Here is a 13,930-nt window from a genome sequence, read left to right as displayed (position 1 = left end):
CCTACCTTTAATCCTCATGACATGCTTGAAAGATATTATGTATTCTTATTTTACAGATAAGGGGACTGAAGATTATGAAATTAAGTAACTTGCCTGAAGTCACACTGTGGGTCCCGCCCACTGCATGGACTGATACTGCCTCTGATTTATTAAAGTAGGTAGGATGCAAATCGTAGGGAGAGAAGGCCCTTCTTTGAATGAGGGCCTCTGGAGACAAAAGAGATTTCCAAAAACCAGAAGGCAATTTGAAAACAGATCAGCACACTGAAAAATGCTGCACATCTCACATCTTCCAGTGACCAATTAGATCTCAGGCCTGCCTCAGTTACTTTGTAACTCAACTACTTCTTGATTTTCTAGACTGCGGATGGGGTGAGAAGAAGTGTGCCAACATGTGTTATGGCTTTAATCTTTTCTCCGGGATACTGATTTTATTTGCAAATGTAAATTTCAGGCAAAGTGTTCTTGGGGAATGCAGCCAACAGGGCAAAGCCCGCGTGGGGTATCAGCTCCTGCACAGAGACCCCACATGTGGTGGGTCTCACCACAACCCAAGACATCCTTGGGGCAACCTCAAGGAGGCAAAGGGTGAGAGGGTTCAAGTAAACAGTTAAATGAGAAAGGAGAGAGAAGACAAGAAAACCTGCCGAGTCTTAAACTGTTCTAATTACTAACTACCTTGATTCTGCTCTTCCAGGGGGTACCAACAGGCCCAACCCCACCCCCACACACCCAGGGCAGCAGGCAGATGGCAGTCTCTACTTTTTGCAGTTTCAGAAAATCTGAAAATCCGTGGCAACTGTAGGTACCTGCTGCTACAGTCCTGGAAGAAAATACTATGATCTCCTTTGGAGAATTGGCCTTAGTTTCTCTGTCTCCTCTAGTGTGCTTTAAGAGTGTGTGGGGGGTCTGTTTGTGAGTGTATCCGTGAGTATATTTATGTCTAGATGCATGTACAGATGTGCATATACATGAATGCCTCCAGTGAGTGTCCTCTGAGGGCCCCCTCTGGGGAGATAAAGGATCTTCAGGGAAAGCCTGAGTGTGTGAAAACCTCCTTGGAGCCCCAGTTAGCAGTTTCTAATCTACAAGTCATTTGTGAGACACAAGGCAGGGACCCCGGGCTGCTGCAGAAGAATTTTAGGTATGAGCAATGAACTCACAAACCATCCTTCACACTGCTAAAACGCAAAAGAAAGAAGACGAAGAAAAAGTAAAAGAAAAAGAAAAGATGCCCACATGACTTTTAAATTTGCTGAAAGGCAGAACCGACCGCAGCTTATTTCAACCATCTTTATTTTCAATACAATAAACACCTTTAGGACAAGTCCCCGGCCACTTAAAAGACGGCTGTCCACCAGAGGCGTTCTCGCTACCTTCGTGTTTTCTCAAGCACTTGTTCAAAAACACATTTAAGTGGAATGTTTTCGTTTCTGGCGATTGCATTAATGATGGGTTTGCAAACCCTGCAAGCCCACGAGGTCGGCTGGAGCTAGGGGCTGCAGACACCCGGCCTTGGCCCAGCGGCCGCCGCGGGTTGGCTTGGCCGGCGGGGGCTTGGCTCGGCCCCCTCTACATAGCTCCTCGTTTGGCACCGCATGCCTTGGCCGGGCCAAGCCTGTCGCATAGAAGTTGCAGCTCAGAAAGAAAAACACACAGCGGTCAACCGCGGTGACCCTCGCGCTCAGGAGCGCAGCATCCCTGCCACGAGGAAGAACCCAGAGGCCCCACAGAGCGGGGAGCCGCCACCTCCCTCCAGTTCTGTCCTGAGAAGGGAAGAAAGCGCTTCTCTAACACTCAGGCCCATGAAGAATCATCTGTAACCTCATCTGCTTCTTCCTCGGCTCACTTACGAGGGTCTCTGGGAGAGTCAGACACACGAGTGGGGCCCACGACTGGCAGCCCCTTCACCCGGCGAGAGGCCCGGGATCCGCGCGGCGCACGAGCCCAAAGCGGCCGGGAGAACGCGCTCCAGGCCGGGTCCCCCTGGGCGAGGTGGGCGCCCAGTCCCGGCGGGTCTGTCTTGGCCTTGGGACAGTCCGCGGGGCGGCGCCGGCGCTCCCAGACCTGGTTCCCCGCAGGCTCAGGCCCAGCAGTAAGCGCGGGACACCCGAGCGCACCCGCAGCTCCCACTTGTCCGGGGTCTGCAGGACCCCAGGATACTCTCACAGCCGGGTCAGAGCCCCCAAGTCAGGTGGGGTCCCAGTCGGGTGGAACCCGAGGGGCCCGTCGCAGCCGCGGCAGGACCCCAGCGGGCAGGGTCCCCAGAAGCCCATCCCGGCCGGGTCCCAGGCGCGCACGCTGCGTCCTACCTGCTCCAGCCCCGCGGGCAGGCGAAGGCTCCACGGCCCCCGGGGCCACCTGCTCCCCGTGCCCGGGCGCCTGGGCCTGGAGCGGGGCGCGGGGACCCGAACCCGGCCCGCTGCAAGAGGCGGCACCACTTGAGCACCAGGTCCCGCGGGCCCGGGCTTACCGTGAGAGCCGAGAACTTCTGCGCGGGTACCGGCGAGAGCAGCCCAGCGAGCAGAGACAGCCAGCAGAGCTGGGGGAGCAGCATGGTGGCGGAGGTGGCGGGGGCGGGAGATCGGCCGCGCCCTGCGCCCTGGCACTGCAGTCGGGAGAGCCCAGTGGGCGAGCGCGGCCGGGCGGGCGCGTGGAGGGGCGGCTCCGCGATGCTCTCCCCACCGCTCCCGGCGGCCCGGCTGGAGCAGCTCCCCTGCAGGCACCCAGAGGTCCTCCGCGTCCTTTGCGTCCGCCCTCGCTCCTGTCAAATACCCCGGAGCTTCCCGGATCCTCCCCTCCCGCCCGCCTCTCTCCCTCCCCCTCTCCTCCCCCAGCCCCACCTCCTAGCGCCCGCTGCCGCGCCCGCTCCACTCCGGTGCCCGCTCCGGCCCAGAGGCCTCCCTGGCGCGGGACTGCGGAGCGAGAGGTGGAGCGGGGAACACCAGGGCTGCGCGGTGGCCTGTCCGGGCTGTCTCTGTGCCTCCTTCCCCCCGCGCGCACACTCACACGTGCACACTTACACGCACACCCAGTACACGCACGCACTCACCCACGCGCGCGCACCCTCGGGGGGCTTCCAAGCACAACCACAGGACGCACCGCGCCCTCCTCATGCCCCAGGGTCCAGGCCCGGTCCGTGCAGGATCAGCCCAGCGGGCCTTTTCATCCACAAGGGTTAACGCCAAGCCTTGGCCAGTCCCCAGACTCTGGGGTTCTCCTTGACCTCCGCCCTCTAAGGCCCCCTGGTCCGGCCCAGAACATCGCCTCTTAGAGGTGCTGAAGGATCAGCTGCGCTCCAGCAAAGGCAGCTGGGAACACATGTCCAGAAAAGGCTGCGCCGGGGGCAGCCCGCCTTTGGCATCTTTACACGGGGTTATCCACTGCAGGGATGGGGGAATTTAGGTCCTAAAAATCCAGGGTCTGACCTGGGCTGTAGCCTTGATCCTCTGCAAGTCAGGGGAGCATGTGGTTGGGCGTCATTCACAGACACATGTGGCTGTTTTTAAACAGCTCTGTCAAAGCATTTCAGGTGTTTATGCGGGGAGCACAGGGCTTGTGGAGGTTGTAAACTCGAGGAAATTTTGCACACCCAGACTCTGGATAATATCCATCGCAGACAACATTGCTGACATAGTTTAGCCTTGGCTTATAACTTTACAGGAAAAAGCCCTAATTCTGTCTCACACAGAAAGCCAGAAGAGTGAAGATTTGTTCAAGAACAATGAATCAATTGACTTGTCAGGGGCATTGGGAAAAGTACAAAACACAGAAAATCCAAATCTGAGGTTTCATCCGATGTCTAGCCCACTGCTTTGGCTATGAATTTTGGGGGAGGGGGCTGTATCAGCAAGTTCTGGGACTGGCTGCTGAGGCAAAGGCAATGCTATTGCAACCTTTCCCACACAAATTTTATTAGGAAAGTGATGTCCGTCGGACCACGGAAAGATGGGAAAGAAATGCACCTTTTCCTGAAGGAGGGCTACTCTCAGAATTCTCCTTCAAATTCCAAAGCCCAGGGAATCTATTAAGTACTCAAACACATTCCTCCTGGTTTAAGGACTTAGAAGGAAATTATAATAAAACTCTTCAGGGACTGCTCCTGGGTCCAGAAAAACAGGTGAGCAGAGCAGCTGCAAATGATTAAGCAAATAGGCATCACTGTTAGGGAACTGCAGCGAAAATTAAAGTAAAAAGAAAACAAACACTACATACCACTAATTCTAAGATTATCCAAAGAATAAAATTTACACTCGAAGCTGACATACTTCCTTTAAGAAGTATTTGCTACTAAAGAACCTGTTTTTCACTTTCCACTTCGTTGACAGTACTGCTCGTCAGAACTCAAAAGTTTGAAAGCATGTCCATCTATCCACCATCATCCACTGCAAGAACGGCAGACAAGAAGTAGACTTAATTATTCCCATTTTACAGATGCGGAACAAAAGTCAAAGGGGCCAAATGTCTTAGCCAGATCTCCTAAGCAACAAAATCAGAAACAGAATGCAGATGTTAAAACCTGCAATACTGGCAAATCCACTTCACTTCATCTGGCAATATGGAGAACAGAAGAAAATCCTTGGCCCTCCGTGCCTTGTATTCAAGAATCTCAACACGTCTTTCATGTAGCAACTCCAGAATCCTCTGGGAACTCTAGGAAGATAAATGAAATGCATTTGTCCAAAACTCTGACAGATGAGGCAGGGTTGGAGCCTTTGAAACCCCTTCCAAATCTGGAGCAGCTCATGTGTTCTGAATGCCAAATTTTAGTTTCTCAAAATTCTAGAAATGGAGTTTGGAGAGATAATCAGGTTCCATTTTTATGGAGAAAAACAATACATTTATTTAAAACACTGGGAAATAGTTATGTCTGTCTTTTATTTGTAAGTCTCCAAGAAAGTTATTACTGGCAGGAATGCCAGAGAGCTGTCATCTTAGAAAGGATAGAAAAGTAATTCACCTAGTTCAAAGTTAAGACAGGAAGTGACCAGCTCTATACTTTCCAAAGAGTTCCTATAGGATGCAGGAAGAAGTTCCCTTCTCTTGGAAACGCAGGTTTTTTGTTTTTTCTTTTAATTAAAAAGTGATGCAGGGCCCATTCTAAAATGTGGCTTATGCATTCAGAACTTAAATGCCTGTCACTGATGAAAGTTACAATAAAGAACAACAAGAGAAACTAATTACCAAGGACTCCAGCTATTCTCACATTTCTAAACTAACTTTCCCTCTTAGGCCATTAGCAAAATGCTTTATCATGAGTATTGGCTTCCTTTTTATTTATTTTACTATGCTAAAACTGCAAAAGGATTTTATTTTCATTATAGACATGATATAATTTAGTTATTATTTCTGGCTAATTCATGTTTAGCCAGAAAACTTTATCGGCTACTTTCCCATCTCAATATGCAAAGCGTAAGTTTAGTCAAATATCTCTTTGTTGATGCAGTGACTTCCAGAAATCCCCTGGGCCATCACTGAACTCAGGTCACTGTTCATACTCTGAGAATCACCTCACATCATCAGTCACCTGCCAGTCACTTGTTTTATTAATGTTTTCTCCTGGTTTCTACTTAATCATGGGAGCAGGAGTTTTCACCACTCACCTGGACTTTCTTAGGTAAGTTCTGTGTGATTTTCCTTTTAGACTACCCCCAGGCTGGACCCAAGAATCTGTAGTTCCCCAGGTTTCTGGAGTCTCTGTCCTCTTGTTGGCTTGTTCATTCTGATGGCTTGCATCTTCCTTTTAACTTGTTCCCTTCGACCCATGGAAAAATGATGCACGATCCCCACATCAATCCCAGGTTTTTAGCCCAAGCTCTGCAGCTTCACAAACCTGTGAGCCATACAGAAAGAAAACCACATCGGCAGAGTTGACAAAATCAGAAGAGAGCACCGCCGAGGCTCACCGTCACCAAGGCTGCAGGATGAGGCCAGCGTTGACACACCACGTTGAAAAGTGGACAATGGAGTTGTGTGTTTGATCCTTGGGCCTGACTCAATGACTTTCTTCCTATTTTGATATATTTTTTGATATATTTAAGTAACAGAGAATTTGGACTTTGTGCTCAACAAAATAATTAAACAAGTTTCTTCTTCCTTCTTTTTTTTTTTTTTTTTTTTTTTTGAGATGGAGTCTCGCTCTGTCACCCAGGCTGGAGTGCAGTGGCATGATCTCAGCTCACTGCAAGCTCCCCCTCCCGGGTTCACACCATTCTCCTGCCTCAGCCTCCCGAGTAGCTGGGACTACAGGCGCCCGCCACCATGCCTGGCTAATTTTTTTGTATTTTTAGTAGAGACGGGGTTTCTCCGTGTTAGCCAGGATGGTCTCGATCTCCTGACCTCGTGATCCACCCACCTCAGCCTCCCAAAGTGCTGGGATTACAGGTGTGAGCCACCGCGCCCGGCCTCTTCTTCCTTCTTAAGACGCCTGAGGACAATTTTTATGATAATACTTTTCAGGCACTTTGTGGAAAATTTTTAAAACATAATTTCAGCTTTTATTTTAGACTTGGGGGTACACGTGCAGGTTTGTGACATGGATATATTGTGTGACTCTGAGGTTTGGGGTATGAAAGACCCAGAGACTGAGCATAGTACCCAATAAGCAGTTTTTTCAGCCCTTGTTCCCTGCCCCGCCTCTCTAGCAGGCCCTGGTATCTACTGTTCCTTCTTTATCTCCGTGTGTACCCAGTGTCTCGTTTCTTCTTCATCTCAATGTGTACCCAGTGTCTCGTTTCTTCTTTATCTCCGTGTGTACCCAGTGTCTCGTTTCTTCTTTATCTCCGTGTGTACCCAGTGTCTCGTTTCTTATCTCTGTGTGTACCCAGTGTCTAGCTCCGACTTATGAGTGAGAACATCCAGTATTTGCATGTCTGTTCCTGCATTAATCCACTTAGGATCATGGCCTCCAGTTGCATCTATGTTGCTGCAAAGGACATGCTTCCATTCTTTTGTGGCTGCATGGTATTCCGTGATGTCTATGTACTACATTTTCCTTGTCCAGTCCACTATTGATGGGCACCTAGGTTAATTCCATGTCTTTGCAATTGTGACTGGTGATGCAATTAACATACAAGTGCTTGTGTCTTTTTTATAGATGGTTTATTTTCCTTTGGATACATACCCAGTAATGGGATTGCTGGGTCGAATGGGAGTTCTATTTTTAGTTCTTTGAGAAATCCCCAAACTTCTTCCCACAGTGGCTGAAATAATTTACATTCCCACCTACAGTGTATAAACATTCCATTTTCTCTGCTGCCTCAGCAGGATCTGTTGCTTTTTGACTTTTTAATAATAGCCATTCTGACTGGTGGGAGATGATATCTCATTGTGGTTTTGATTTGCATTTCTCTGATGATCAGTGATGCTGAGCATTTTTTAATATGTTTGTTGGCTTCTCGCATGTCTTCTTTTGAGAAGTGTCTGTTCATGTCCTTTGCCCACTTTTTAGTGGGGTTGTTCTTTTGCTTATTGAGTGGTTTCAGTGCCTTCAGATTCTGGATATTAGACCTTTGTCCCATGCATAGTTTGCAAATATTTTCTCCCATTCTGTGGGTTGTCTGTCCACTCTGTTGGTTGTTTCTTTTGCGTGCAGAAGCTCTTTAATTAGGTCCCACTTGTCAATTTTTGTTTTTGTTGCAATTGCTTTTGAAGACTTAGTAAAACATTCTATGCCAAGACTGATATCCAGGATGGTGTTTCCTACATTTTCTCCTACGATTTTTATAGTTTGAGGTCTTTCATTTAAATATTTAATCCATCTTGAGTTAATTTTTGTATACAGTGAAAGGTAGGGGTCGAGTTTTAATCTTCTGCACATGGCTAGCCAGCTATTCCATCACCACTTATTGAATAGGGAATCCTTTCTCCATTGCTTATTTTTGTTGACTTTGTTGAAGATCAGATGGTTGAAGTTATGCGGCTGTATTTTTGGGTCCTCTATTTCGTACCTTGGTCTATGTATCTGTTTTTGTGACAGTACCATACTGTTTGGGTTACTGTAGCCTTATAGTATAGTTGGAAGTCAGGTGATATGATGTTTCCACTTTATGGAAATTTTTAATAAATGGTTGGAATGTGATGGGTGTTTTATACACATTATCTAATTAACTTTCATGGAAACTCTACAAAATGGTTATTTTACAGATGAGTAATAAGATCCTGGGAGATTACAGAACTTGCCTGGATTTACACAGCTAGGAAGTGGTAGGAGCAGAATTCAACTCAGTTTTCAGTTTGGTGTCCAGGATCTCTACCCTCCAATATTCTCCATCTCGGAAACTATTGAAGACTCTGTGAACTAGAGTGAGAAAAAGTTTGGGGCCCAGAATCTCCTGCCTGATGTCAAGATAATCAGTTCTTAAACTTTTTGAAACCATAAACCCTTTTGAGGTATAATGAAAACCATGAGCCATTTCACTAAGAAATGTGTGTGTGCACATGTACAGAAACACACACTCATTCACTAACTCAGCCTTCTGCATAGTGTTTAAGATCCACCACCACCAGGGGCTGGGCACGGTGGCTCACGCTTGTAATCCCAGCACTTTGGGAGGCCGAGGCAGGCGGATCATGAGGTCAGGAGATCGAGACCACGGTGAAACCCCATCTCTACTAAAAATACAAAAAATTAGCCGGGCATGGTGGCGGGCGCCTGTAGTCCCAGCTACTCGGAGAGGCTGAGGCAGGAGAATGGTGTGAACCCGGGAGGCGGAGCTTGCAGTGAGCCGAGATCGCGCCACTGCACTCCAACCTGGGTGACAGAGCGAGACTCTTTCTCAAAAAAAAAAAAAAAAAGATCCACCACCAGACCAAAGGAGAAAGCCCTTCACAGCTGGTTCTGACTTATTGGTAATGCTTCAATCCCCAGATAATGTTTCCAAAGAAAGCTCTTTTCCACAAAGCCAGACACAAGACTGCTACTTTTACAGTGAAAACTGTCCCTGTAAAGTTGACGGGAGATGCTTGTGTTATTCTGAAAGGATGCAGTTATGGTGTTGGAGATATGGTCTATCTAAATAACCAATCTTACCTCAGGTCAAAACACGTTGCCACTGCTGTTATACATAGCCCGAGTTTATTGAAGTCTATTTGTAATAATATCCAGAGGCCATGTTAGCCTTTCCACTCAGGAAACAACTTTCATTAGTATATGGAACTTGCAGAATCTATCAGCTGCAGAGCTAATAAAGGCTGACCACTGCCGAGGCTCATTAAGGCACAAGATGTGCTCATGGAAAGAGAAGGAGATCTGGTAAAATTTATAGGAGGCATCTTATTCTAAACTCAGACGATCTAAACTACTTTTGAATTTTTGCTCCTTGTTAACAGTCAATCTAGGGGTCCCTTCCTCCTTTCTTCATATGAGACCACCTTTAAAGAAAAAAAAGTTTTAAAATAGCAACAGAAAGCTTGCCAGGAATACTCTGGGGCAGTATGGACCACACAGGTACAATTTATACCGGCAGAAAGCAACGTAAGAAGATATTCCAATAAAGAAAGCCTTGATCACCTTCAGCAGTTTTTCCTGCTCTTGCCTCTCTTCCCTAGCACAACACACAGGCCAGGACGGCATGCCATTAACCCTCCACTTCTGCCCTCCTCCCTCAGCCCTAAGCTGAATATTAAAATGAATCACACAAACAGAAAAATCCTTAGGTATTTCAGACAAATAGCATAGTGCCTGGGCTACGTATTAACGGAAACAGCAACAAAAAAGACATTTGTCCCTTGACCTTACAGAGCCAATGGGATTTTACATCCTTCGTGGAACCATCATCCATCATCAACTGACTTTGCTTCCTCTTAATTCCAGCAGCCTCCTCTGGCTTTCACACGGGAAGCCATCATTTCCTTGGTCTTGGCTAGTTTTGCCCCCATCCTGGGCAAATTCTTTAGCTCCTTTCCTCTCTATAAAGCAGTGCCCTAAGGTGGAGATTCAGTTACATTATTTTGGACATTTTATTACTATTTCTATATGTCCAGATGCTTGCCCAAATAAAACCGAATTTATTCTTTGATGCCTGTAAAGTAATTTAGCCACAAGAGCACTGAAGCCAATGGCGTTTCTGCAGAGGCCAGCTCCAGGGATGCTGTGCACACAGGCTCCTCTCCTGTAGCTCACAGAGGGGCATCCTTGGCTATGCCAGATGCCCACGATGTGTCCACAGCTCACAAGGGTGCATACAGGATGTGCACGGCTGGGGGGTGAGCAACATGTCTGTGCCCCAGGGGCCCTGGACAGGAAGGTGCAGGTGTGCCAGGCCCTGCATGGCTGGAGGCACTGGCAGAGGGGAAGGTGGAAAATTACACAGCACCTGTCTGCTGCTTCCTGGCTTATCTGCCCTCAGTAAGTCTCTTTGTTTGAGCACTTGGAACCTCCTTCCTCTATCTCCTAAGTCATTATTCATTCCTGTACATGCTTGAGCATCTCCAGGTGCTTTTTTGAACAACAGAACCAAGTTTAATAATCACACCACTGTACCACATACAATACAGCAAGACATGTGCCATGTACTTCCACATGACACATGGAAAGGTGATTAAAAAGCCAAGAAGGCAGGAGAATGGCGTGAACCCAGGAGGCGGAGCTTGCAGTGAGCCGAGATCGCACCACCGCACTCCAGCCTGGGCGACAGAGCGAGACTCCATCTCAAAAAAAAAAAAAAAAAAAAAGCCAAGAAGGACTTCCATGCAAACGTGCCTTGACTCACTAGGAGCAAAGAAAATCATGACTGTTTTGATTCTGTTACCTGGAAGAAGGCAGCTTAGTTCAAGGACAGCAAAGAAATTTGTGCTACATTAGACAATGCAATTAGCTCTGCAGTCTATTCCTCAGCCTCATGTTAAATTCAGGGACTCAGGTTGCATGAAGGCTTGGCCCTTCTGACTGCATATAATTTGCAATGCTGGTCTACAGGAAAGTGTGGTTGGAACTATGTAGCCAAAATAATTGGGATATTTTGTTTTGTGTGTATTATTCAGTACTGGCAATTTGGATCATCGGAGGCAATTTTCAGCCCTTTATTCATTTTTAGAATTTTGTTGTTATTTGAAGAATTTGTCAGGTCATTCTGTGACCGTTTTCTTCCTAATTCATTTTCCACCTGTAAAATATTGGACTATATATGAAACATCTATAGGAAGCATGCCATTATTTTATCTATCAGTACAAAAATAAAAAAATACCTCCAGTTAAATTATGAATCAATACTTTCTTGCAAGTGTCTTTAAGTCACCCTCACCTCAGAGGTGCTAAAATATCAAGAGAAATGAGCATGTTTTAATTCAGAAAATTGGAAATGTGTGCGCTCTGCAGTTGGAACAATGGTAATAGCTAGTAATGGGCTTGTTTTAGATCTCAGTTTATTATTTTGTTCAAAATAAGAAAAATGTATATTCACTAAACCCCCACAAAGCCAAATAGAAATACAAAACCATCAAAAAATTGAAGAGAAACAAAAGAAGAACCTAAACTACATTGAGATTTCTCCCAGCAATGATGAGAGGTGGGTACAAACCTTCCTCCCCTGCAGCATGCCTGCAAAGCAAGCGTGAGGAGGCTTTAAAGGCGTAAATGGACAAGGAAAAAGGAAAAAGACAAGGAGACAACGTGCAAGAAAATTCCAGAAGCTGGAAAGCAGACAGACAGTAGGAAGCGACTTAAATAGCAGAGGGAAAATCCAAGATGCATTCGGGTCCAGCTGGCACAAAAGGATCCGGGTGAAGATGGTGACAATGGGATTCCCACAAGGACGCTGCAGCCAGGCTCCTCGATGGCAAGAACTCTGTCCACAAACCTCACCACACACTTAAGAGCCACCAAGCAGTGGCATCTTGTCTCCCTTACATAGGAGCACACACCAGCAGTCACCAGACATTTGAGGACAGCCTCTCCTGTGAGAGGCAAAGACTCAAGCGGACCCAAGAAGCCAGAGACTGGGGAGAGAGCCCTAGTGTGCACAGGAGCAAGCCTGCCGGAAGGAGGACAGGAGAGGCAGCCCCCCTCCTCCCTCCTGCTCCTCCTCCAGCTCTGCCCGTCTCCCTCACCAGACAGGCCCAAAAGGGAGTGGGGACCTGAAGAGAGGAGAGGGAAGTTGAGGCTTCCCCAGAGTGGACGGGGCAGAGAGCAAAGTGAAGAGAGGGGACAGCTAGGGGTTCCGAAGAGAAGAGAGGGGGACAGCTAGGGGTTCTAAAGAGAAGAGAGGGGAGAGGTAGGGGTTCCAAAGAGAAGAGAGGGGACAGCTAGGGGTTAGGGGTTCCAAAGACTTCCTGGAAATATCAGGTCCTTGGATGGTGCTGCTTAAGAGAAAAAACAATGAAACTATCACCGACTTTGAAAGAAATATGAAAAGCCAAAACCCTGAGCCAGATCGAGAGTGGCACTCCCCTTTCCACTCAGGACCCTTCCTGCAGAGCAGCCAGTTCCATCCAACATGCCTTCTCCAAGAAAGGAGAGACATGAATGAGAAACACTCCACACTCCTGGAGGCCTCCTTGGCTGCAGCCCTATTGTCAGTTGTCAGCACTCTGCCTGTTTTTTGTTTTTGGGGGTTTTCTTGTTTTTTTGTTTTTTGAGATGGAGTCTCATTCTGTTGCCCAGGCTGCAGTGCAATGGCGTGATCTCAGCTCACTGCAACCTCTGCCTGCCAGGCTCAAGTGATTCTCCTGCCGCAGCCTCCGCAATAGCTGGGACTACAGGCGCGCATCAGCACACCCAGCTAATTTCTGTATTTTTAGTAGAGACGAGGTGTTACCATGTTGGCCAAGTTGGTCTCAGACGCCTGACCCCAGGTGATCCACCCGCCTCGGCATGCCAAAGTGACCCTGCCTGTTTTCTAATTCCATGCAGCAGCAGACAGCGGTGTCGCTGAACGTCTGCCACTTGTTAACCAGGCCCCCCTTCCTCCAGAAAAATAAGATTTCCCTGACTTTCCTGAAAGCTTCCTCCTGCTGCCTCCTGGAAGTCCAGAATTCCATGAAGAGTGTGTGCAGGGGTCTCTCACCAGCACACTCCCCAGAATTCCTCCAATTCCTCACCTTCCACCTACTCCCTGGTTTCAAAGGTTCTTTTATATTGTAGGGGTCGTCTTGGCAGCACCTCACTTCCAGGTACCGATCTCTGCATCAGTTACATTTTTCTGCATCACAAATTACCCCAAACCTTAGCAGCTGGAAAACACAGGCATTTATTACCTGAGTTTCTGCGGGCGGGAGCAGGTGTAGCTCCTGTGGCTCCTCCGGCTCCAGGCAGCTCACACAGTGACTGGGGCTGTGCTCGTCCCAGGGCCTGACGGCGTGGGCACTCCTGAGGCCCAGTCCCTCACCATGTGGCCTTGCCATAGCATTGCCTCCCAGATGGCCACTGGCTTCCCCCAGGCCAAGAGGCCCAACAGCAAGCAGGAAAAGCACCCAAGACAGAAGCCACAGTCTTTCTATGACCTAAACTCAACCGTGACACCTGCCATTTTGCTGTATTCTACTCATCAGGAGTGAGTCACTAAAGCCCGGCCCACACCCAGGGGAGGGACCACCCAAGGTCACCACAGGGGCAGGAGTGACCTCGGAAAATCTCCCAGGCATGGAAAGCTTGTTTCTAGATTGAAAGGGCACCCCATGTGCTCAGATAAGTGAAGGAGCATGGTCTAACACCAGGCATTTCATCAGAAGCCTGCAGGGCAGCCAAGAGAGAAAACTGCCCGGATGTCCCTAAGGAAACAGGAGACGTTTCACACACAGACATACACAGAAACACAAATACACACACACACACACACACACATACATGTGCACACAGAAACACACACATACACACGGACCCACACTACACAGAGACACACATAGAAACAAATACGCATAAACACAGTCACACAAACACACACATATGCACATACATTACACATAAACACACATGCATTACATATAAACACAC

General features: G+C 47.9%; 1 protein-coding gene across 4 annotated transcripts in view; it reads right to left on the bottom strand.

The window, feature by feature from the left end:
* The window catches only part of SMOC2 (SPARC related modular calcium binding 2), a 224,969-nt gene extending 211,603 nt beyond the window's left edge, over nt 1-13,366 (bottom strand). For 2 of the 4 annotated variants that reach the window (XM_058435692.1, XM_058435693.1), the window contains exon 1: nt 13,195-13,366. In XM_058435692.1, coding sequence (XP_058291675.1) covers nt 13,195-13,341 — 147 coding nt within the window. In that variant the 5' untranslated portion in view covers nt 13,342-13,366. Of the gene's footprint in view, nt 1-2,473; nt 2,746-13,194 lie in introns of those variants that run through there. The other 2 variants (XM_058435694.1, XM_032162557.2) reach the window with 1 other exon arrangement.
* Nucleotides 13,367-13,930: the final 564 nt, after the last annotated feature.

Source organism: Hylobates moloch, unplaced genomic scaffold (genome assembly GCF_009828535.3).
Source record: "Hylobates moloch isolate HMO894 unplaced genomic scaffold, HMol_V3 SCAFFOLD_2, whole genome shotgun sequence".
Lineage (NCBI taxonomy): Eukaryota > Metazoa > Chordata > Mammalia > Primates > Hylobatidae > Hylobates > Hylobates moloch.
Note: the sequence above shows the minus strand (reverse complement) of the source record. Positions and strands in the feature narration are given on the sequence as shown.